Source organism: Aotus nancymaae, unplaced genomic scaffold (assembly GCF_030222135.1).
Source record: "Aotus nancymaae isolate 86718 unplaced genomic scaffold, 86718_ANA_hifiasm-v0.15.2.pri h1tg000025l, whole genome shotgun sequence".
Lineage (NCBI taxonomy): Eukaryota > Metazoa > Chordata > Mammalia > Primates > Aotidae > Aotus > Aotus nancymaae.
In genome coordinates, this window is record NW_026988438.1 from 33619322 (window position 1) to 33646181 (window position 26860).

The window sequence follows — 26860 nt, forward strand, 5'->3', positions numbered from 1 at the left end:
CACAGTCTCTTTAAAGTCAGGAATAGTTCTTACTGCATTGACACGGTTATAGCTTTTGGATGAGGACAAGTGCTTTTAACCATTTTTTAATTTACTTCTTACTATTGAATTTGTGACTAAATTAAAAGGGGAGTGGGTGCTACTGAAAGCAAATGTGAAAAGTAAGGAAAGCTTTCTCCTTCACCTTTTACAAAATTATCTGTCAATAAAATGAGTAGGTTAGAATACATGACTATAAATGCCCCTTCTACCTTTAAAATTTTCTATGGAAACACTATATTAACCCATTTATTAAAGCTAGTCCTTGAGGTTTGGCATATGTGAGATAACAATTGTTAAAAAGAAAAGAGACAGGATACTTTTTAAAAGTGTAATATACTTTCATTAGGTCTTCTATTTATTTGACTGAACCATGTTGTCAGTGTTGGGTTTAACAATATTAATAAAGTACCAGATATTTTCAGGTGTCCCTTATATCATTATTTTGTTTGAATTGAGTTACAAAAATGCGTAACAGTTCTATTCATCACATAAGTACCACTACCTTCAAGCTTGATTGACATGCCAATTTTGATTCATCCCCATTTAAAATTTTCAGGAGACCCCTAAATTTCCACCTGCAGTCCTGACTGCTCTACCATACTTTGCAGTTGCCCCTGGACCTGTTCTCTGGGTTGCCCCACCAATACATTAAATCCCTCATGTTGAAAGCACAACTCCTTATGTTCCCTGGTAAGATAGGTTATCTTGGCTATCCTCCTTTTAGTAGTAATATGCCCATTTCTCAGCTAACTAAGCTCAAAACTTTAGCCATCCTTTGTTGCTCTTTTTCCCCCCTCACTCTTCCACATTCAGTCAAGCACAAAGCTTATCCATTCTAGTTTCTTTACCTCTCATAAGCGTCTCCTTTCCATTTCCTTTGCCCCTTCAGTTCAGGACTTCCTTCCCCTTCTTTAGTTTATCTGAGACAATGGGATCAGATGTCCATCCCTGAAGATAGCTTCAGTCTTGCTCTTTCTCTGCTCAAAAACCTTCTAAGGCTCTTATTGCCCACCAAATAAAAGCCTGAAGTCCATAACAAGATGTTCATCGCCCCTCAACAGCTGGTCTAAACTATGGGCATAACTCCTACCTGGCTCTTAGCCTATGTGTAGCAGATTCTTTAGTCAAAATGAATGTGCCTGTAACTTTTACTTTTAAAGTTCATACCTATCTCTCTGGAAATATCCTTCTGACACGCTCTCCTTATTTAAATTCTCTACATCCCTTGGAACCTCCATGGTACTCCCTAGTTGGGTGGTTTCTCTGCTACCCTTCTTGATTACTTTGTGCCCCACCTGTCAGGTTTAGGCCCCTTCAGCCTGTTTTCCTTTAGCTCTTGTCTTCTGTCCCGTATGTGCTGTCGGCTTCCTGTGAGCAGAGGCTTTCTGTTACTTTTACCTCCTTGGTAGATCCCCTCTGTCTCACAGTTAGTTAATATCCAATGAAGATTGATTGATTGATTGAATAGTTACCATGGCTACATTTATTTATTTTGCATATTTTTCTTTAAAGTTTAGGAGTTTTCTTGGAATTATGATTCTTTTTGAACCCAGTTTTTCTTTGGCATGCTATTTGTTTAATTGTCCTGCCTTAAGTATTTCTAGGTTTGTATGTAAATCCTTAGGTGAGAAAAAAAAATAACGTAATAAATATTTTTCTTGGTGTAAAAGAGTTTATTAAGTCTATTTAAAACTCTTCTCATTTAATTTTATCTTATTTCTTTCCACAATCTGGGGAAGGAATGGGATAGATGAATGTGAAACAGAAGTAAATAAAGCACTGGTTATATGTAGGATAAGGAACATTGACTTTATAATCACAAACCTAAGTTTGAATGACACACATTGGAAGTCACTTCACCTTTTTGAGTCTCTGAAAATATGCTGATCTGTAGAATGAGAATTAAAAATTATTTGTCTATGAGATTTTAATATTCCGCATTGTATATGATACATAATAGGTCCTCAGTATAATTTTGGGGGAATTACCTTGAAGGATGAGGATCCTTATAGTATCCTGTGAAGATTAAGTGAGAAAACATATGAAATTATATGATACTCAATAAATGATTTATAGGTTAACTGCATTTTTAATCACACATTTTCTCCTTGCTATATGATGTTTTAGGGACCATGATTTTATATATGATACTCCTGCCACACAATATAATGTGCATCAGTATAATGCTTGGTGTTACTTTACTGGATTTAGGGCTTTACTGAAATTAAGATCATTCCAGATGAGTTTCTAAAAGTATTTAAAACAAAACATGCAGTGCATTAGTACATATCTTAAATTTGGCCAAGTCATTTGGAAAGGTTGCTATTTGGAAGTAGCTGGTATTTTATTTATTCAATGTTAGATTGTTGAAAAAGGAATGTGAATCTTGAGTTGTTTTATTCTTTGAAATATAATGTTTGTGTTATAAACTTTTAGTTTTGCTTTCAAAATGGAAGGAGTACTGTACTGTTTTCCCTGAGAAAACCCTTCAGTGTGCCACTGACAATGTTTGTTTACAGAAGAAGAAGAAGACAGCAGTGCTCCTGTGAAAGTGGAAGAACAAAGGAAGATGAGTCAGGACAGTGTTCATCACACCTCAGGTAATGAATTGTGTAGCTTCCTGGCAAACCTTATTTTGCTTTTGTTCACTTTCATTTTATCAACGTTCTTACTGTTCTGAAGACGTTTACACAGCTCCCCAAAGTTGGCTTGTTTGGCCTGGATATCTTATGGCTGATAAGCTGCTTAGTCCCATTTAGGATGCATGAAAACCACTTGAGAAGGATTTATAAAGTAAGCCAATTTATACAAGGTATTCCTTCCTGAATTACTTTGTAATGACTCAATTAGCTTTCATTTCTGCACAAAGGAGATTTAGTTGCATAAATTAGCTTATCATCATTGAGGAAGTGTCACTGCTAAAGGACAGTTTATAGATACAACATGCAGTTGCTGTCAAACCTATAAGAATGTAATATAGACATCTGTGTATACTTTGTGCTTGAGCAGAACAGACTTCTGCCATTCAGAGACTAACAGGGGACAACAAGTTGCCCAGGGGACTGGCAATGTAGACGTCTCTGAAAAGGTCAACTTGACACAGGCTCTGACAATCGACCCACAGCTCTGTCTTCTTTGATAAAAATCAGATAAACTTAAGACCGCTAATTGATCTGCAGCCTGTTTAAATGTTGGCCATGCATATCTTCATTGCATATGATTAACACAGCAAGCAAATGAATTGGGTAAGAAATGCCAGAGTCCAGTGACAGCAGCTTAAAAATTGGAAAAGGACACTGGTGGCCTAAAAGGCTAGGAAGGATGTTCCCCTTATCCATTTCCACTTGGCACAAAGCTCCAAGTACTAATTATGAATGAGACTGGAAAAATAACTGCACACGCTCTGTGCAAAATCACATGATATGGACAACTTTTCTTGCTTGTTATTTCCAAATAGCAGGAGATAAACCATATCTGTAGTGCAAGCATGAGGTTAGTTTTGATAAACCAGCAATTATTTTACACGGAAAGAAGAAAAAGACTGCCTTCTTATCAGGACTTTACACCTCCTCATAGCCACATGTCAGCTGGGGCAAGGTCTGCCATATCATCTCTGTGTCTTGCAAAAAGCTAGAGTTAGGGTCACCTTCCCCTCTCTGATATGTCCATACATCACTCTTTCAAGCTGTCAAGGCTGGGTGGACAAGAAGTGTATGTTCAGGAAGTGGCTTTCCAGAGTCCTTCCTACTGTGACATGTGGAAAGGAAACAGAGGCCTGATTCTAGACCTGGACAGGAAAGCAGAAGTAGCTTGCTACAAAAGGTTTTGGTTAGTGTTTTTTTAGAAAGGAAGCAAGAACAAAATCATTACATGTTAGCACTCTAGTCCTGTAAAATGCAACTATAAAACACTGAGGCTTAGTGAAACCTTGAGGACTCTGTTCAATAATAATTTAAGTATATATGTTTTGGGTTATATATCATGAAGCTTCTGCCAAAAGCATGTAGTTTTCTTTTTTAAAAAATTTCAGTGCAGGTATAGAAGGTAGATATATACAGATGGTCCTTCCACAGATATAAATATTTTGGCTTAAAGCAATTGTATTTTTCAAAAACCCTTTTAAAGTAAACATCTCCCAAATTTTTGCCTTTGAGGGTAGGGAAAAAAAATCAGTTTTCCTCAAAGGAATGCAGTAAATAGATCTAGGCTTTGATGCAATAGCTGTATAAGCACTACAATAATTCTTATCTTTAGTGACATGAAATTCTTTTCAAGCAACAGTTTTAATGCTTTTGCATAGTAGTGACCTTTGCTCTTCCCTAGGCTGTCAAAGATGTAACACTAGAAGTTTGTTTGCCACGCAGAGCAGTGAGTTGACAAGGGTATTACTACCTTACTGAGCATCACATGACATGAACTTCTAACCTTACTCAAGAATGTTACATATTTTTCACATTGACTGATTTTACTAAATGCCCCCCACACAGACTTTTCTAATGTAAAATATGTAAGCAAAAACAAAATTAATCTTGTGTTTCTTACAAGTTTCATGTTCAAACTTATATATCTTGCAGATATGTGAGTGACTATGTGTGTGTGTATATATATGTATATATGTATGTATATGTATATATGTATGTATATATATGTATATATACACACACATATATATAAAATAAAGATTCCATTTGATTTTTTGAACATTATAGAATTTGCTTACTTCTCTAAAATAGTTTTTAAACTTTGTAACACCAAGGAAGATATTCTCCACTATCTTATTCTCATATGTTTCACCTGTTGTCATGTTTTTCATCTTTGCAGAGTATCTATGTTTCATAACAATTCTGTTAGCTTTGTCCACTGATCTCTTGTATGTTTTTAAAAGCAGGAGTAAGAACATTGTTTAAATCTTTCACCGGCTGACTAATGTATTTTTTTTCCTTCTCACTTTCTTAATCATTCATGCCTCTCATGACAAGAAACATAATAAGGTTTTTTTTTTTTTTTTTTGGTAATTTTGAAACTATAGATCATGATATGGATACAATAGGAAAATTAATCCATGTAGTAAAGACAACTAAACATAATTTGTGCTTTAAAATGTATGTTTATGACATTTGCCTCATCCCATTTTTTAAAAAAAAAAATCTCAAATGGATTATTTTTCAGTGTTTAGGGGTGGACAGTGTTAACTTTTGTGAACCTACTGTGCTTTTGAGGCTGTCTATGCTATTTTTTTGTGTGTGTTTAGCTACACTTTAAATTTTTACAAGTAAGCTAGAGGAGATTGCTGCTCTCTAAGGAACAAGATCATTCCTGATTTTTGTGTCCAGATTTCATATCAAGAATTCAAACATTACTTCCCTGAGGAGACTAAGGCTAATAAACATCTATTGCCAGGGTTTTTTCCCCTACTTATAATTTTTCTGCTTTATAACTAGTATTGCATGCTGAAATAGATAGACTAGTAAATCATATATGTATATAGCTGTGTGACATAAACAAATTATTCTTTTAACAGAGTTCTCATATGGGACACAAAAATGAGGTTGATCTTTGGATAACATCATCATCTAGATTATAGAAAGCACAGTTGAAAATGCATCTTTTTCCCAGTACTGCCAAATCGCTAGCTCTGTTGCCTCTTTACAGCAGTGAGATTTAATGAAATGCTCATGATGCACATCTAGGGAGAGATGCATCTTGCACACGGTGGGGGTCTCTCTTCCCCTCATGTGCTCCTGTAACTCCCATTAGTGTTAATGGGAGTTTCACCAAGCGTATCGAGGGGAAGAGAGACCCCAAAGTGATAAGGATTATGTGTTAGAAATCACCAAATACTTTTCTTTTCCTTCTTTCTCTCCCCTCCCGTTTGAGAATCTATCAAATGAAAAACAATTGTAAGAGAATCTGAAAAAAGGAAGAGCAGCCTGGACAGCTGGGGAACTCACTGGGACAACATAGCTAAGCCAAAACCTCTACTCTAGTTTTTAGCCAAGTTTTGTTTCTTCCACCTTTTGGGAGCAAGCCTAAAGCTGAGCAGCATGGGGAAGACAGAGTAAAGAAACCAGCCATTTAGATCCTTTTACCTCCTGGCCAGTTACTGTGGGGGAAGGCCTTGCATGTGAAATGATGTCATCCTCTCTTTGCTCTAATTCCCTGACTTTTAAACTGACACTGACGGACTGCAAGGGGCACAACATTTGACCCATTTACCAGTTGATTTAATCTGACTAGAATGTTTCAACTTCTAAATCTCTATTTGTCTAAATAAGTGGTTTTTAAAGGAAATCAGTCACTTTATTATTAAGTGATTTTTTTTCCTTTTTAAAAAATGGACAATGTTTGAAGTTATCTGGCCAGCTGGAGTGCCCTCTAGTGTCCATTTTTAGAATTTACTTAATATACGCTTTGGGGGAAAAATGTAATGTAGTGGCCACAAGCATTGTTAGTTCTTGGTTGGATTCCCAAGCTTGTGTACATCCCTGCTGGTATCAGTGATGAGTGTTCGAATGCAAGTATGGAAAAGTCAATAAAGTATCTGTCTCTCCCACTGCTTCCTCCTTTCTGTTCTTCCTTCCCTCCCCACTCCCATTGTCCCTCATTCTTAGAAAACAAGAGACAAAAACTTTAATAGAAGGATTTTGCTAGGTTGTACATCTTCTAATCCATCTTTATTTTCGTGTAAGTGAAAAGTAGCATTCTATTTCCTAAATATTCAGACTCCAAGTTATTTAGATTCTTTTTTGGCTTTAAAATATTTTATATATTAAAGAGAATTTTTAAATTTTCTAGTAAACTAACACTTTGTATAAATCACAAACTGTGTATAATAAGATGAACACCCTAATGATGTGCTAATGTGACTAATTGTGTTGGAATCGTAAAAAAGCCTGCTGTTTGAGAGCCATGTAACAATACTGAGATGACAACCCTGGACCAGCATGTGTTCCAACAGTTATCCCCTCAGAATTCAAAGATGGCATTCCAGTGATATAAGTTGTCAGCACATATATATTCTGCCTAGCTAGTGAATACATGGACATCTTATTGATATTACTTGCATTCTTTTTGTGTTAACTCATCAAAACTCAATTATCATGAAATTAAAAACAGGAAACAGTTCTTAGTGTAACAAAAGCGTCAGTGTGTTTAACTATGTTCTGTGTTTCAGGAGATCCACATTGTATAAGTGACAAAGTATTTGTTACCCATTTATTGTGGTATTACAGAGTGGAAAGTGCTAAATAATCAATCAGTTAATGGTCTGTATGGCAGTTTGAGCACATCACATCCATTGTGCTTATGCTGTTAGAAAGATGAGCTGATACTCCAGTGTATGTTGCATGTTTATTCAGAGCCTAATGTCCTAAACTGGGGCTGACAAAAATCTGTTGAAAAATGCAGGTTCAACACTGGCAATTTCAAAGTTGCTAAAAAATTTCAAAGATAACTTTGAGTGGCTTTGGGTACAAATGTCACTAAGGAAAACTGCTGCAATTACTCTCTATATCATTTCCACGTTGTCCTCGTCCTTTAACCAGCTCTAGGGTTTAGTTTAGTTTTTTTTTTTTTAATTTTGGTTCCTTAGTTTTAGTTTTATATTTGTACATTAACTCTGTAAAATCTCAGTGTCGTTAGTTAGCATTTCTTAGGAGAATACTATTATTATTTTCATGGAGTGTCCCAAATTCTGTGAGATGGTTATTTCACAAAGTGTGTGTTACATCTCATGGATATTGCTCATTGTGAAGTGTGGCAGACATACCTTCAAAACATGTTGCAAGTGGCCTCAGATTTGTTCTTTAAGTGGGAAGCAATCTTTAGGTGCTGGTTTGATTACAGCATATAGCAGTTACAGGTTTTAGATGAAAGGCAGAAAAAGAAAAGCAGAAATTCAAAATCAGATCTTTTTGAAAGCTGCCTTAAGAGGATATTGAGAAGTAGGAGTCATGTGGATGTAATAAAATACTCATTTACTCAGGACAGTTTTTTTTAGATTATTTTGGTGATCTAGGACATTGTTTAATTTCTATTGGTTTATTTTGAAATGAGGGGTTATTACATGAATGCCCTAACTCATGCTTTCTCTTTCTTTTTCCTAGGAGATAAGAGCACTGATTATGCTAATTTTTACCAGGGTTTGTGGGATTGTACTGGAGCTTTTTCTGATGAGTTGTCATTTAAGCGTGGTGATGTGATTTACATTCTTAGCAAGGTAAGAAGATGCCCCAAAATGACATTTGTAAAGAGGGAATACAAAGCTTGATTTTTAATGCATTTGGATTCACAACACTAGGGGAAAATGCCAATTGGAATTCTTCTAGGTCCTTGTTAACAATTGGGAGTTCACAATAATTAATTATTTTGTCAAGTGAAATGTAATCAAATTTTAAACACAATCAGATAACAGGATTCAACTTAACAGTGTGTTTACCTATCACTTCAGCCCTTGGCTCACATCCACCTACTGCCTTCTCCAGAAACAATATACTTATGTGAAAGCTAACATTGTAAGGTATTAGGTTATTTATTATGTTTTTCTTTCCTCTTCCTTTTTATTCTTCTGTGTGCTTATTCTGATTTTGTCTGCCATTCACTACTGGAAACACTGTGTTTATAGAACAAGTTTTTCATCTTTATGTAAATACATTGGGTGTTCCGACAATTTAAAAGCAATGCTTTTCTATTCAGACAAGCTTAGGTAATTTTTTTTTTTTTGAGATGGAGTTTCGCTCTTGTTGCCCAGGCTGGGGTGCAATGGTACGATCTCGGCTCACCGCAACCTCCCCCTCCCAGGTTCAAGTGATTCTCCTGCCTCAGCCTCCCAAATAACTGGGATTACAGGCATGCGCCACCACGCCTGGCTAATTTTGCATTTTTAGTAGATAGAGGGTTTCTCCATGTTGGTCAGGCTGGTCTGAAACTCCTGACCTCAGGTGATCCGCCTGCCTCAGCCTCCCAAAGTGCTGGGATTACAGGTGTGAGCCACCTCGCCCGGCAGCTTAGGTAATTTTTTAAGTTGTTTAGCTTACCGTGTTTGTAAACAAAATGGCAAAGTATATTTCTACAAGCCCATCATATATAATATACATATTCATATACATATATATATAATATACATATTCATATACATATATATATATAAATATATATATATACTTGTATCTGCTTCTTAAAATACTGGATTATTCAGAATCTTTCTTTCCTGAGATCTAAAAGTCAAGTTTCTTATCTTGAGTATACTTCTGGTAATGTATGTGAGCTCCCTTAATTTTCATATTTTAATTTCCCCTATTTTAATATGGGGATTTAAAAATTTCTCTTTGTCTACTTACAAGACTACTTTAGAAACAAATGATGGATGAAAACAATTTAAATATAAGTAGAAAATGTTAAATCATAAGTCTAGAAGTTTGATGTGGTTTCTTTCTCGATTAGAGAAATATTTTGGACTTTTCAGAGAGAGAGTATGTGTTAGTTGTTAGATGCAGAAGACAATTTGGAAAGAAGATCATATACTGAATTTTAACACTAGATGGCTGGTGCATAAAATCATAACACAGAAAATCATCGAATGTTAGAGTAATGGGTCTCAATGATGATCATCTAATTCTTGGTTTTACAGATAAAGGAACTTGGGTCAAGAAAATGCCAGAGTCATGACTTGAGCTGTGTTCTTGACTCCCAGACCAGTGCTTTTCCCTTTGTTTTCTTTCCTGTCCTCCCTCCTTCCCTTCTTCCCTCCTCCTTCCCTCCCTCCTTCCTTTCCTTCGGCACCTACAATGTGCCAGAACCCATTCTGACAACTGTGATAAAATAAATAAAGCCAACTGTGATAATTGCTAGTTAGGGTGCCCAAAGCTAAGGCTGGTCACTTATTTCTCCCAGTCTTCTGCTCATTAGTATGGGTTTTTATTACTGTTGTTCCCAGAAAGATGCTTTCAGTTCTTGGACACTACAGATAGTCACATTACAAGTCTTGATTAAGCCTGTTATTGAGCATTAAATTGTCCTGAGTTAAGACAACAGCTTTTTGAGTTATTTATTTAATAGAGAAATCAAACTGATTAGTTTCAGCTCTTGTCAAGAAACTTTCTTGGAATCATTCCTAAATTTATATAGCTCACAGTCTTTTTAAAACCAATTTAACTGCAATTGTTTATAAAACTAAAACGTTGATTAGATTTCACTTGGAAGTTCAGATTATAGGAGTGAATGGCATATAGCTATTATACTCCTTTCTTAAATATGAAATTTATAAAGCCCATGTGGATCTACTTATAAAACCTTTATGAGTCAGGTTGTCTTTGTTGCTGAAAGCCTAGGTAGAGCACCAGCTTCCAGAACTGGCTGGGAAACAAGCAACCATAGCCATGTCTTATTTCTACTATTGCCTCAGAAAATAGTATTCTGTTAACATGAAATTAAAAGTATAATTATAGGTGTGTATCATACTTTTAGGATTCTAAGGGAGGTAGTTCCTGTTTTGCGGAGACTAATTTTATTCATGAAGCCTGATTAGAGAACAAAGGTTAAAGGTGTTCCAGCCCATGGGAAGCACATATGTCCATCTAAAATTTTTATGCTATTATTTAGGAGAGAGCTGATCAAAAATAATTCCTCTGCCAGCTTTTTGCAAGGCTTGAAGTTTCACCATCATGATCTTATTTATTAAGGGCCTTCTAGAGATGAGTAATTTACCTGCAGTTCATAATTCGGTGTTTGAAAAAAGAGCTAAGAAAGAAGACCTGTTAGCTAGCACGTTTTTACCTTTGGCTGAATAAGGTTCAGTGTTCATTGTCACCCAGCTGCGGACCTAGTGGAATCAAGCTGGTAAATCTTGGTGAGGGTGAAAAAGAAAGGATACTTAGCTTTCCCTTGATGTGATTTGGACATATTCTGGGCTGTTGATGGGTGTCTTGGCTGTGAGTAGTCAGGTTGCTTTGGGGTTGAGTCTGTATTTGTGCAGACTTATTTCCCTACCTCCTTTGGACAAGTTCAGCTAGGAATATCTTGAGACTTTATAGTAGTCTTTATTGACTTGGCCTTCCAGTTTTATCAAAACTTTGGCAAACTCAGACCATAAGTTAATACCATAAATTCATTTAATATGTGAATAACTGCAATTTTGAATGCTTGACATTATTATAAATTAAGTACAATTAGTATAGAAATCTCTTGCATTGTTAGTTGCCTCGAGATTTGTTTAATCAAGTTTCTCAGAGTTATAGATTTCGTCGTGATGGGATGAAATTTTACCTTTCAATTTATTTTTTTACACCATCTAGTGGCTCACAATGAGTGGTGCAGGTAATTGCAGCTATTGTGCACAATCAAAATGGTGTCATAAATTCAACTTTAAATCCAGCTTGAGTTGTTACTTTGTCTCGTGTCAATAAAATATTAGCATTAATCATGAAAAATTTTGTTCATCATTCTGAATTAAATATATAAATTGTATATATAAGGAAGAATACATTTTAAGGATTCTAAAATAGTATTTGTAGAGACATAGAAAATGTGTACTTTGTAAAGAAATTAATGCCATGACTTGTCTATTAATAATAAATAAGACCATTTAAAAGATTTTAAAGATATGTAGACCGGGCGCGGTGGCTCACGCCTGTAATCCCAGCACTTTGGGAGGCCGAGGTGGGTGGATCACGAGGTCAAGGATCGAGACCATCCTGGTCAACATGGTGAAACCCCATCTCTACTAAAAATACAAAAAAAAAATTAGCTGGGCACGGTGGCGCGTGCCTGTAATCCCAGCTACTCAGGAGGCTGAGGCAGGAGAATTGCCTGAACCCAGGAGGCGGAGGTTGCGGTGAGCCAAGATCGCGCCATTGCACTCCAGCCTGGGTAACAAGAGCGAAACTCCGTCTCAAAAAAAAAAAAAAAAAAAAAAAAGATATGTAGCTGTCTTTTAGTAATGGACCCATTTATAATCTGAAATACCAAATTATCATTGTTTGATTTGATTTACCATCTAGAAGTTTGTCAGTTCTGAAACTATTCTTTAAAAAAGCAACACAAAATACTTTAAGAAAACATGCATGCTTTCAATATAAACAAACATTTAGACAAAACAAGAAATAAAATTCCATGCATGATAATGAAGAGTGTTTTAATTTTGTAAATGTAATGGCAGAAAAACATTTAACTAGCTTGGGGATTAGGCTGTCTTCATTTAAAAATCACTATAGAAATATAGTTTGATTTTAAAATTCAATATTTTTTTTCTGTTTTGCAAGAAAGCCTTGATGGAATGTTAGCTGTGCTCAGTCAACCTGGGGATGATTTATTTATTTTAGGCCTCTTTTGAGAGTTACATAAATCTTAGCCTTTATTTTTTATTTTTCTTCTGGTGCAAATCACATGTTGCAATAAAGAAAGAAGGCAGATACTGTGCTCTTCCCCCTTCCCTTTTTAACATTTTCCAATTAGCAGCTCTCATGTGACCCCTGGCTGAGCTAGCCCCTCCTTCAAAGTGTCCAGCATTTTTTTAGTTTTAACCTTTGAACCTCACTAATAATAAGTCTAAATAACGCTTGCCTTAAAAGGCAAGCCAGTAACTGTTTGCTTTACATTTCTTTTCATATAAGGTTGTTGCTGTTTTTTTATGTGTTAAAATTAAAATAGTTCAGTGGAGATTTGGAAATCTCTTTTTTCTAAAAAAATGGAGCAATTTTATAAACACTGATGAAAGCAGAACTTGTAATTTTAATGACAGTTGTATTATTAGTGAACTAACAATTGGTTTCAGATTCATTTGATAGGGGGAAATCATATTTGAGATAGAAAACCTGTATTTATTTTCTTAAGAAATTGGGTTGTTTAAAATAATACTATTTTTTATTAGTTTTTATTTCATTTTTATTACCACTAAATGAAACAGGAACATAATATCATAGCTAATAGTATTTTCCTAGAACCAGATTATATAGCAGTAGGTATATTCCAAGGTCTCAAATGCCTTTTTGGTTATGTTATTCTTTTTTGCTCTTCTGGATTTCTATCCTCTATTAGTTTATCTTTTAATCTGTACTCAGATAAATTGCTAACCACATTCTTATAGTTACTTTTAAAGCAATAAATTATTTTTAGAGATTTAATAACAGACAAGCTATACTTCAGAAAAGAGGCACACTACTTTGATATTAAAAGAAAAATGAGAGAGTTAAGAATTCTGGAATATTTTATCCAGTCTAGGGCATATGCGACTAGCTTTGCAGACTTTTGAGAAACTTTTTTATTAAGTCAAACACAGGAAATGTAGGTGAAGACAGTGGTCACTAATATACAATAAAAGGGTGCTTTTCGGTGTATATTGGTTGGAGTTTCAAGCAGTACCTCCTTTTATATCTGTTTGGTTGACTTTTTCCAGTGATTGGTAAATTGTAACTGTCATTGACCATTTGCTTCTCATTGTAAGAATGTAAAGATTCAGTTACTATGGCTTTGTTTGGCTTCAAACCGATGCTAATAAATAAAATGAAAGTCTTGTTAAGCTCTACTGGCAGAGGGAAATAAGTTACTTTTTAGCTTAGTTTTTAATTTGTGACCATATGATCCAGTGTGCCACAAACAGCCGGGCCAACTGCTGAAGAGTAGTAACCACGTCACCTGAATATGGGACATGCATTGTTGACACTAAGCTAGCTCCTAAATGTGATTATAGTTTATAGCCTTTTGATAAGAAGAAGTGTTTGTATTTGTTCTTGCATTTGTTTGGTCTGATGACATTTAGGTTTATGCTGTCAATAAGGATGTATGGTCTAGGCTACAGTAGAAGCATTAACCAGACCAACCTCCTATTTAGTACTCATCTCCTCCCAGTAGTGAAAAGCAGTTTATGGCCAGAACACCATGTCAGAAAATGTTCTAGTTCTGCTTATCGGACTTCTCTTGTTATCTATTTGTGAACAATATGTTTAAGTACTTCCTTACTTTCTCTTACATAAGTTGGAGGAAACATTCCAGAAAAATGTTGGCAGATGAAAGCAGGAGGTGCTTATAGGAGGCAGGCTGGCAGCTTCAGCCCTTGCAGTGGCTTGAGAGGTACAGGAAAAGCCAGAAGGCAGTGTCAGAGAGACAAGCTGAGCAGAGGTGGCAGTGGAGGGGGCTGCTTTGGAAAGGAGCCTGCCTGGAAGGCTTATGTGATTTAATTCAGCATGGAATAACCAAGGGTTTGGCAGCAGCAAAACAAAACCTTAAAGAAAAGCACTACGTTGATAATTTTTTAAAAATTCTCAGTTGAACAATCCATGATTTCAACCTCTAAAATCAGGAACTCTCTCAGTATGTATAGCATACTTTCACTCTTGAGGTGTCTTCTTCCTCATCCCTTTAGAACATGGAGCTAGATATTCCAGGTAAATCATTCAGCATAGAGACTAGAGATAGACTACTGATTAAGAAAAACTTTAGAGTCGATGTTTAATAAATTATAAATAAGCGACAGAGGTTCATCATTTGAGTATTCAGCTATCGAAGAACAACCAGTATGCTGGGTGTGGTGGCTCATTCCAGAACTTTGGGAGACCAAGGCAGGAGGATCACTTGAGGTCAGGAATTTGAGACCAACCTGGCCAACATGGTGAAACATCTCTACCAAAAATACAAAAATTAGTTGGGCATAGTGGTGCGCACCAGTAGTCCCAGCTACTTGGGAAGCTGAGGCAGGAGAATCACTTGAACCTGGGAGGTAGAGGTTGCAGTGAGCTGAGATCACACCACTGCACTCCAGCCTGGGTGACAGAGCGTGACTCCATCTCAAAAAAAAAAAAGAACCACCAGTAAAATTCTAACAAAATGTCATATTCCTCAAACACTTGTTCTCTTTGGAAGATAAGATTCTCTTTAGAAAAGCAGGGTAGAGACCTGTTCATAATAATCAGATTGCCTTATAGTGCATCCCAAAGTACTGTGTTTTTTGCTGCCCTAATACTTTGCTATACCAGTAGTGAGTGGGCAGGGAAAGGGAGGAGGGAATGAAAAAGTATTTATTGAGCATTTACAATATCCTGTTCTAGGTACTAAATATGCTTTCATACATATAATTAATAAAATAACCCTGTGAAGTAGATGGTGTTATAATTTTACAGATTAGGAAACTGATGCTCAGTAAGGTTATTATGGAAATTATCTGAGGATACGCAGCTATTAAGTGCCTTCTCCAGGAATCAATACAGGTCTGACCCTACAGCCTTTCTCTTTCTACTTTGCTACACTTTAGTGGGACTTGATTAGAATTTTAACTTTTTATCCATATCACAGGTTAATTGTAATTATCACATCCCAGTTCTAAACAACAGCGAACCATGTTATTGATAGTATCTTTTACATAATTAAATCTTGTATAGATGATCAAAATTGTTTTATTTCCTAATCAACAAATATTTGATGAACACTCAAGCAAAGTACTATTTTGAGCAGGATCCAGAAAAGCCACAAACTGTTATTCAAGGATACTGCAGTTGAGTTGAAGAGAAGACCAATGCATAAAACAGATAATAGTAATAAAACACAATGTAGGGTATCAGTGTTGTAGTGCTGGAGAAGCCAAGAAGAAAGGGAGGTCAGTAAATCCTGGAGGAAGTAAGTAAAGAAAGATTCATAAGGAAATGGAACTTGAACTGGAACGTCATGTATGAATGGAGTTTATTCATCTAACAAATATGAATGCTTATTTTCTATGTCTATCACATATGAAACCCAGAAGAACAGCTGTACTGTAGAAAGGGGTGGATGGGGTCCTATTGATGAAAGGGGAGCATAGCCCCAATAGACATCAGTAATTCAGGATCACTTTTTTTTTTTAGATGGAGTCTCGCCACTCTGTCACCCAGGCTGGAGTGCAGTGGTGCAATATTGGCTTACTGCAACCTCTGCCTCCCAAGTTCAAGTGATTCTCCTGCCTCAGCCTCCTGAGTACCTGGGATGACAGATGCCTGCCACCATGCCTGGCTAATTTTTTGTATTTTTAGTAGAGATGGGGTTTCACCATGTTTGTCAGGCTGGTCTCAAACCCCTGACCTCAGTTAATCCCCCTGCCTTGGCCTCCTGCTGGCATTACAGGTGTGAGCCACCATGCCCCGCCAAAATCACTTCTGTTTCCTTACTTTGGAGAATGGTAGGCAGCCAGAGAAATGCTGTGAGAAACCAACCTGATGTTTCCAAGCTAGTTTTTCTACCACATCTTACAGTACTTTTCCCTTATCTTCTTCTGTACCTTTTGTGTTAACCACACTCTCAACTACATGCTCTTCCCTGAACACAGCACATTCTTTTATCTCTGCAGGCCTGTGCACATACCATGTATTGTTCCTTTCATTATTCCTTCTGGAGTCTTAGCCCAGCTGTCACTTTCTATATAAAGTCTCTCAGATCCTGCTGTAGAATTAGTTGCTTTTCTTTTTACAATTCTTTCCCTCTCTCATTTAACATTCAATGTGATGATTACCTGTTTCTTGCTTTCTCTCTAAATTTTGAACTTCTTGAGGTAGACACTGTGTCTTAAGTATTTCTGTATCCTCAATATCTTCACAGTATGGCAGATAAATGTTTACTATGTGTTTACTAAAATACAGTTAACAGCAGGAAATAATCCTGACTTCTTAAAAGAACTTAGAATGATAGGATCATCGAGTGAGGGTGACCTTAGTGCTAGCCCTTCACTTTATAGGTAAAGAAATCGAGGCTCAACATAATAGGGGAAAAAGAAATAAAAGCCCAAAGGAAAATGGACTACTCCTATGGAGACCTCAAAAGACAATGGTGTTTCTGTGGTTGTATGTCCACCTTGGTTCTGAGCTTCTTGGCAGCCAAACCAAAAAAGGGAGAGAAGGGAGCTAGTAATTTCTTTTTCTTGTTTTTTGTTTTTTTTGGTTTTTTTTGAGATGGAGTCTCGCTCTGTTGCCCATGCTAGAGTGCAATGGCACGATCTTGGCTCACTGCAACCTCCACCTCCCAGGTTCAAGCGATTCTCCTGCCTCAGCCTCCTGAGTAGCTGAGACTACAGGCACCCACCACCACACCTGGCTAATTTTTGTATTTTTAGTAGCGATGGGGTTTCACCATATTGGCCAGGCTGGTCTTAAACTTCCGACCTTGTGATCCACCTGCCTTGGCCTCCCAAAGTGCTGGGATTACAGGCGTGAGCTGCTGCACCTGGTGTAATTTCTTTTAATCATAAAGGAAGGATCTTGGCTTTTCCCAGCACTGGCTACTTAAATATTCTCACATGAATTTCTAGAATCTGCCCTGAATATCTGGCCTCAACAACTTTATGTAAATAAGTGCATAAGTGGTAGGTTTTGGCCTCAACACAAAATTTTCATAGTAAATATAATAAAAGATTTTATAAAGGTAATTCCGTGAGAGTCCAAATGTATGATAATTAGACTTATTGATTTATATTAAGTCATAACTAGACTATTGTACAGTCTCAATGAAGAATATAAATATAAACAAAAAAAAAATCATCCCTAAAGAAACTTTGGGATTGCCCAAGGTCACAAAGCTAGTTAGCAACAGAGCTAGGATGAGACTCTGTATCTTCTGAGAAGGTAAGAAGGAGCTGAAAAACCAGGAGATTTTCCATTCTACCTATCATTCTGGTTTTTGCCTTTGCAGAATTCTGTCTTAACCTCTTTCAGTGCTTACAAATAAATTAAACTGAATACACTTTTTCTAATAACAAGACTTAGTTGGTCCTCTTTCCATTGGGGACAAATGCCTTCTTTCTGCACATGGGGGGATTTAAGCTTTTTAAACAAGGCACATCCCATGTACTGCATTTGAAAACATAGTGGCAATAGCTTGCCACAGGTCGGAACAGCATGCTCTTTCAGATCGCTCACTCAGCTGGCACATGTAAATGCTTCAGAACAAATGCTTGTTTAGTCACAACTACAATTCTTAATGTCTAATATACACAAAAGAAAAGGTGTTACTATTGGAAATTACATTTCTTAAGAAAATATTTAGGATAGTAAACTGGTGCATCATCCAAAATGAAGACTTAATCTATTTCATCATCCAGTACCTATTTATGGAACATCTTTTATATGTCCTGCAGTGTGGGGCATACAGATTAAGTGTAAGTCCTTCCTGTGATCTCAATGAGTTTGTACTTTATTTTAGTTGAAGGAATAAAACTAATGTACATACAATCGACTGAGGAATGAATGCTTAGCTTGAAATTAGAGATATAAATATGGATTAGCTAATTCAGAGAAAAATTCATGACAACTAAGTTAACTTGAGTCAGGTCTTAGTCACTGGACAGGATTTGGCTGAGAGAGGTAGATGTCTCTGGGAAGGGAGCACTGCATACAGAGGTAGAATGAGTGTAGTGCAGAAGGTTGTACTGTGCCGGCTAGAAGAGTGACAGGAAAAGGTTACTAGCAGGGTGGGGACAAGCTAAAGTCTGTAGTTAATGCAGCGGAGAATTAGTATAAGTTCTTGAGCAGCAGGGTAAACTGATGAAAAGAATTTCTGGGAAGAACAGAGAGGCAGCATTGATAATGCAGTAATCTGGGGCAAGGTGATGAAGGCCTGAACTAGTGGTGCCAGTGAGAATAAAGTGGAATGGGTGAACCTGAGAACAGTTAATAGAGTCATGTATCGGTAGGTAAAATACTGTACACTGAACACCAAAGTCACTCTCTACTAAGCATAACATGATCTTCTTCGTCTAACATTATGAGTCTGAATGTTAGTTTTTACTGTATGGTATTATAATTGTTGACTTTGTAGAAAGTTGAATTAAATATATCATGACTCAGGGATATAAACTAAAATTTGCTATGAGAATTAAATTCTGTCAGCTTCCTTGTCTTTGTCTCTCTTGCTTTAAAAATGGAGTATACAACACAAGGAGAAAAAACAGTAATTCTTTGAATTAGAGGAACTCAAAGTCACACCTGCATAGTAAATTATAAAGTAATGAGATTGATCTTCAGACACCACTAGGGAACTTAGTGTCTTCAATCAGGTTCCTGAATGGTGGTGCTCAAACATCATGGAGGTCCTTGGAGATTGTGTCAGTTTTCTCATTTAACAGATTAGGAATCTATGATTCAAGCAGTTAATGTGTAGATAGTAATAGTAAAACACCAAGGTTGTACAGTTCCTGTTGTGCATTTTAAAGAGAGCCTTTTGAAATGATGGATATATGAGAAATGAGAGGATTATTACAAAGTTTCTAATCAGAGTTAATAAAAAAGAAGAGACTAAAGAGGTAGCCTTGATCAAAGTATTTATACACTTTAAATAGGTATCTAGTCTTTATAGTACTACAGTGATTATGAATAAAGATATCACAGTGAATACTTGGAAAACAACAGTCAAGTCCATTGGTTCTTAAACTTACTGTATTTTATATTTTGTGAATAAAATTACTTTCATTTTCACAAAAGGCTGATATGTTTTGAAGCACAGATACATGTTTGGAAAAAGGACACAAAAATTTTTGCAAATACCTGTTGCTTTCAGACACATGGGTAACTAATTTCTGAAAGGGCTAGTACAATATTAAATCTTATTAATGTTTCAGGTTTCTGTTAAGTCAGCATTCTTTTACTGTATTATTGGCAGAAAGTGGATTAATATACTCAAGAAATGACAGTCATGGTGTTGAAAAAGATTTAAGTAAATGTTGGGTTCTTATTGAAATGTAAAATAATATACCAGCAGAGAAAGAAGATTTAGTTGACTAAATATAATATTATGTTGGATAAAGTCTCTGTTTCACTTTATCATAACTAGTCCTTTTTCCTGCCTTCTTACCCAGTCTTATTGCTCAATAAATATTAATTGGGGCCTAAAATTTCAACTATAAAATAAAACAAATAAAATGATTTCAGTGTTATGAAAATTGAAAACATGGGTGGTAGAGCATAAGCATTCACTACCGCCTTGCTATTATTTTCTTGGATTACCGGGCAAGTTTGGCTTCTTTTGCTTCTTTGATTGTCACACTACATTTTGCCTTGAAGCCATCCATTTTGCAGATACTGAATTTCTTTTGAGTACTGTTTTTATACAATAAGCATCACTACACCTCTGGATCTTGATAGCATTACTGCGGGAGGAGAAAGTAGCTTTGTGTTAGTAATTACCTAACATTGTCAGAAGCTGACTGCAGGCCTCTTTCTAGTGATAACAGAATAACTGCATAATGTAGCTTTATAGCACGTGATTAATAGAAAATAATTACATGTCCTACAAAGGGATGCAATATTTCTTATAAATTGACTAGAATGGTTTCCTGTAGATTAAAGGACTCTTCATTATTTTATCAGTCCTCCTGAAGTACAGTCACTGCCTATGTTAGCATTTCAATTGATGTTAAGAGCTGAAAAGGTGAAGGATACCAGATGGCAGACCTCCTTGTACCTGAGAACTGTGTTCCATAAAGATTACATGATGCTTCCTAACCTTTCAAAGATTTAGACGACAGCCTGGTGTGGTTTGTCTCTTTATTTTTTGTTTGCTAAGAAGGTAAGGTTTGAGAGTTTTCATTTTTGTTTTTTAAATGATCCACCTGTGACTTTGTAGAACAATACTATAATTAGTTTGTGGACTGCAAAACAACATTGTATCAGTTGCATTATTTTCCACTGTAAGTAATATATCATGCATAATCACATTTGTTTGGAGGTGGCAAAGAGCAAAGGGAAAGACAGGCAGATTTTCTTTTTCAAAAGGAAACCTTGCATGATATTGAATGTTCAGGCCAAAGTTTAGAATACTGTATTCCAAGAAGCATTTTCATTCCCATTTATAGGCTGCAAATGGTTTAATTGGGATTCATGTTGCTCAGGAGGCTCATACAGAGAATGGTAATGATGAAAGTAAAAGCTCCTGTATTTGCAGTCTTGTCAACATACTCTAATGGCTGCCGTGTAAATCCATACATTTGCCTCCTATGTTTTTACCTCACTACATTTGATCGTAATGCATTAATTCCCAACAGGAGTATAATTTGCAATTCTTTACAAATATAAGGTAATAAATATTCTGGTCTTTAACCCTTTTTTGATTTAAATCTGATATTTTAGAGTATTTTTATGAACTGTATATTTCATATGTTTTTCAATTATTTTAAACTAAGTGAAGCATTTATTTTAGTCTAAACCTTTTTTTCTCCCTAGAGTGCTACTTTTAAGGGATTTGTTTATAGGTGATTAAGCTCCTCCCTGCTGTTTACCACTATGCTTTCTATTTAATAAATCTTACTGTTCTGCCATAGCACAGAATCCTCTCAAGTGTGAAGTCTGTCCTTCGTTGATGTAATTTCTTGGTAACTAACTTCTTAAATTTGGGTGTGAGTAGTTTTTTGAAAATAACATGCCTTTAGTTGATAGCACAGACTATGACCAAAGTAGAATATTATAAAGTAGTACCTTTCTGGCTTGTAATTTGAATCTAAACATTGATCCCCAGATTGAGGGCCATTCTCTGGAAGCAAGTTTAAGCCAATAATATGTCCTCTCACTGAATGATTTCTATGTCTATCATTGGGGAGCAGGGGGCTAGTTCCTTTTCTCATTCCAAATAATCAGTTTTAAAAATCTTCTATTGACATTGGATATTCTATTAACATTCAGACCTACCCTGTTAATTATCCATTTTGAAACCATACAACAGTCTGATGGTTAAGTTCATTTGTTTTGTTAAGCATTAGGCTCCAATTGTATTCATTGCCTTAAAAATAGAAAAGAGCAGTTTTATTAGGTACCTATTAAGATACAATGGTTGCTAATCATGACTTTCAGTTAGTATTTTCTTCTAATAAATATGTCTTACAGAGATTATAGCCATCATTGGTTCTGGGAATCAGAGTATCCTCATTGCTTAGACAGTTTTGTCCACTAAGTTCACACTATCAGTGAACTTTAAAAGTTTAAAACTTAAAATCTTGAGTTTATTGCCTCACAAGCCAGAGCTGTGCCCACAATAGAATAAGAATTGCAGGAGTGGTCTTTTCTCCCCTGTCCCCCTCCACTTTGTTCTTCCAAAAAACCTAATCCTGATATTGCCCACTGTTTGAAAAAGTGCCTATAAATTTTATCCTATAATCTCTATTGATAGATGACATATCAATTCATACATGCTAATGAAATGCTACATTTGTATTAAATAACTGCATAATTTTCCTTTCTGATAGTCAATAGCATACTAATCAATACAAATGTTAAGTCTGTACTAGTATTAACATTCCCTCCCCACATATAACTCAATATGCATATGCACATTTATCTATGACTCAGACGCTGGAAAATCATAACCTATTGAATGACTTTTGGGATTGATTTTAAAAATTTATCTTCTATAAAAAATTAAATTTGATCACTACAATCCTTGTGAAGAGTATTGCTTTTGGAAGATATTATTCTTGAAACTTGTAATTCATTTTACTTTGTTTGTATCTCACTACACATAAATAAATTTGAGACAAAAATACATTAGTCAATCTGGCAGACATATGAGACCAGTTACGGAGTATTCACAATGCCTAAAGCAGTGGTGTATCTGTCAAAGGAGGAAAAAGTGGGAGAAAAGGAGGCATAGGTTTGCTTATCTCATGTTGCAAAGTACATGCAGAAGTGACTCATCAATCATTGTGTTTTAGAGCTAGATTAATATTTTGGCTTTATAACTTGAGATACTTTTATTTTCTATTGATCTTCCACTGTAAGGGTGACTAACACAACCTTTAAATTCCTTCTACCTATCTATCCTTTATCTAAGGTAGTTTATCGTCAATAAAAGGAATAATAAATGCCTTAGGGAAACTATTTTAAAGGAACCTATTTGTGAATTATTTTTTAAGCAGTTTTTTGGTATTTTTAGTGTTTCCTTATTTTCTAATTTATCTATTAAAGTGTGTATGTTAGATTTTCTTAGGAAGGGGCACACCTCTATCAACATTCTAAATCATTTTAGGTCATATAAGTTTAAGAAATAAGTAGTTTATTGTAAAAAATTATTTTATCCTCTCTAGATGATAAGCTTCTTGAAGGCAAATATAGTATCTTAAGGATCCTGGCTTTAACCTTCTACAGCCTCTAACACATAAAATGTGTCCCCAAGCTTTGTGGAAAGAGTCTGTCCCTGAGAGTAGGCTTCCTGAAGTAGTTTCATTTTCTAGGTTTTCATCATGAGTGATTATTTCTGTGTTCTCTGCCCAGTAATAAACAGGCTTTGTGTTATACCTTAATTTAAATTGTTGCCTAACAGCATTTTAAAGTGTCCAGAAATAAAAAGATGAAAATGTTTCCATTTGCAGCTCAAGCTCTTTTAACTTTATAAATAAAATAAATTTCTAAGAAGTTGCATACAAACGACATTGTACTTACACCAGTCTAAAGGTTAATACTGCATATTGTTTTCAATTAGGAATACAATAGATATGGCTGGTGGGTAGGAGGAATGAAGGGAGCCATTGGCTTGGTGCCTAAAGCCTACATAATGGAGATGTATGATATTTGAGAGTCCTGGGTAAGTACATTTTAATCCAATATTCTGTAATAGCTCATATATTCTCTTGGTCTCTCGTTATGAGTCTTTTGCCTTTTTAAAAGTCTTTAGAGTTTTCTGATAATACAAAGATTGTGCCCCTAAATCTTTTTTGTTTTGTCTGATCTGGTTTAATTTTTAAAACATAAATTTTTTAAATAAAAACTTCATGGAATTTACTTTGGAAATGAATAGATTATTTAGAGAAAGTTCCTTTGATAGTAACCAGCTGTTTTCCCAAACTTCTTCCTCTTCAGTAAAACACCACTTTTATGGCCTTTCTGAAGAGTTGAATTGACAAAATGTTGAGTAAAAATACATTTTTCCTTGGCTAAAAGTGTAATTTTTTTAAGCAGGAAAAATCAAGTTTCAGCTGAATCAAAAAATTAAAATGCAGCTTTCTCTTTCTCCTGCAGAAAAGGAAGATTCTTCTGCTTGTCTGCAAATGCTTTGGCTTCAGAAGCATCATGAAAGCACTGGTGACAGCTCCTAACCTCTCTTTGTTTTGTTAAACATCACTCATCTTTGACTGTTACTTTATGCAGTCACTCATTAAAATATTCCTCTGATGTGAAATTAAATGAAGGGTATTAATGTAAACTCGATGCAAGCAGTAAAGTTATACCTGTTGCTATTTTGCAAAGAAATAATTATAGTTTTTATTTACCCATTTGATTTGTGTGAAGAATTCATCACTATTTTATACGTACCATATAGTCTACTATAGTATAGTAGTCTATTGCTATTTCTGTTGTGAGTTGTAATGTTTCTTAATCATTGGACCTCGATTAGTGTTAGAGTGTAATATATAATTTCATAGCATTTTAAATTTAATAGATCACACAAGTTTTTTTGGTAGATGCTAAAGAATGTGGTTGCTAAACAAAGAATGCTAAAGAATGTCCAAGCTTTTAGATAATTTATCGTTATTATTTATTTTCACACAATAGTAACATGTTTTTATGAAAGAAGTTTTACAGATTAGCACATGTACTTTCTATTAAATATAGCCACAAGAAAGAAAAAAATGATAAGAGTTGCAAATAGCAGTGTGCTGTCATCTGCCACACAAGTGCATACCAGAAGTATGATTTGTGCAAAGCATTTTACCATACAAATATCCTGGTTTGATGATGGGCCTGGCAACATTTTCTACTGTACTTTTGTTTAAATTTAATGAAACAAAAAAATTCATAAGAACCTCTATCCTACCACTAACAAAATGGTATAAATAATCTCCCAGCCTGGCCAACATGGTGAAACCCTGTCTCTACTAAAAATACAAAAAAATTAGCTGGGCTTGGTGGTGCACCTGTAGTCCCAGCCAGTCAGGAGGCTGAGGCATGAGAATTGTTTTAACACAGGAGGCAAAGGTTGCAGTGAGCTAAGATTGCACCACTGCACTCTAGCCTGGACGACAGAGCGAGACTCCATCTCAAAAAAAAAAAAAAAAAAAAAGAATCTCAATATATTCTCAAAGTAAAAAGGCATAACCAAACACACTCTTATCCTGCCTTATTCCTATGCTATTTATGTCCCACCGCAGAATAGCAGATCTGAGTCTTTCTTTTCTATATATTTCTCAGAGCACTGAAAAGAAAAGAAATGTTTGGAGAGGAGAGTGTAGAAATCTCAGTGGTAGCATGTACCAACAGGTGAGTAGAAAGGTAGTGTTAGCCTGACATTATACTCTGTGCTGCCTGAACAAGATTTGTAGAATCATATATATAATTACCTTTTCATGTATATTTGAAATCAGAGGTATTTAAAATGCCTGTGAGATACCAATATAGCCTTAATATATGTCAAAATGCATTGCTGATTGGATAATTATTTGGAATACACATAATCTCCTAGTATTGAATCATTGCTTGTCAGGTATTATCTTTATGGAACTTTTCTATGTCTTTGCTTTATGATGATTCTAACCATGCATTTGAGCTGGTAATATTTTAAAATCTCCATTTTTTATGTAAAACTGTTTACAAGCAGTGTTTGAGAGGGTCTGTTTTACCATTATCCCCTCAATATCATGATCATCCAATCTCAAATGTAAAAAAAAAAAAAGAAATTTGATATTAGGGATTGTGAGTAAACACATTTATATATATAGACATTGTGAAGTTAAAGTTTTCAAAAATTACATTTGTGCAGTTGTTACTTTTTCCACACAAAGTGTCATTGAAATAGACCGAAATAATCTTGGCAAAAGTTAGACAACCAAAGATGAATTTAGTGGACTGGTTTGAGCAGTTGAAAAGCCAAAGCCTTTGTTTCCAATGACAAGGCAGCGTGGGTTTGGGTTTGGGTTTGTGGTTCAGGCTGAAAAGAAATTTTTATTCCTAAGCCAGTAGATGGCAGCAGCTTTTCATTGCAGACAAAACCACTTGAAACCCCTCCCCCACGGCACAAACTCGCCGGTGATGGAAGGCATTTAGGTTTCTGCCTCCTTTTACAGTTAATCCAGGAGAGGGAGTCCTTTGCCAACTGATGACCAACAATTCCAAGCCAGATAGTCTCGTGAACAGTGACAGTACAGAAAGAAGGTGTTATTTCTATCCAGAACTCCTCTGGCCTTTGTTCTTTTTAAACTGGAATATGGGTGGGAGACATAAGAAACAAAAGACTTCAAACTGGAGTGACAGGAGAAATAATCATTACTTTCAATTCATGACTGCTTTATATTCATTTGATGAAATCATTTGTATACAACTAGGGAGAAAGTTTTCTTTACACCCTTGACAATACATCACATACACTTCAAGATCATAATATCATTAATGTGAATTTAAACAACATGGCTTCTTAGAAAATATGCTAATTGCTGTGTTCTCATTATGTTTGCTTAGCTTTTATTTGTTTTTCTATGAACAGTTAGAGAGCTGATTTTTTTCAAAGGTGATTGTAAGTCATATTTTATATAGCATTTTGCTTGATTATTTGCTCTGTACTGAATTTGTGCTCTATTGCCATTAGATCTTACAATAATGTTCCACTCTGCAAATTTTTAAGGTTCAAATAAAGTTTAATTGTTTGCAAACTGTTATGATGCTAATAATTCAACAGCCTGCTGTGTTACTAATGAAATTACTTTGTTATGATTAATTTGGAAAATAGTGTGTTGATTGTAGTAATTAACCACAACAAGGTGAAGTAAATGATTCTAATGCCATCTGGCCTCCAAACTGAATGAAGAAATGAAATAGGGCTGTCATCTGAATTTATTCAAAGAAGTCAGGATAATACAAATGACTTTCGTTGCTACAGGATTTATATTTAACATAGC

General features: G+C 35.5%; 1 protein-coding gene across 1 annotated transcript in view; it reads left to right on the forward strand.

The window, feature by feature from the left end:
* The window catches only part of SKAP2 (src kinase associated phosphoprotein 2), a 223877-nt gene extending 197259 nt beyond the window's left edge, over positions 1-26618 (forward strand). The window contains exons 10-13 of the mRNA XM_012447798.2: positions 2562-2642; positions 8148-8260; positions 23455-23556; positions 23991-26618. Coding sequence (XP_012303221.1) covers positions 2562-2642; positions 8148-8260; positions 23455-23547 — 287 coding nt within the window. The 3' untranslated portion in view covers positions 23548-23556; positions 23991-26618. The remainder of the gene's footprint in view (positions 1-2561; positions 2643-8147; positions 8261-23454; positions 23557-23990) is intronic.
* Positions 26619-26860: the final 242 nt, after the last annotated feature.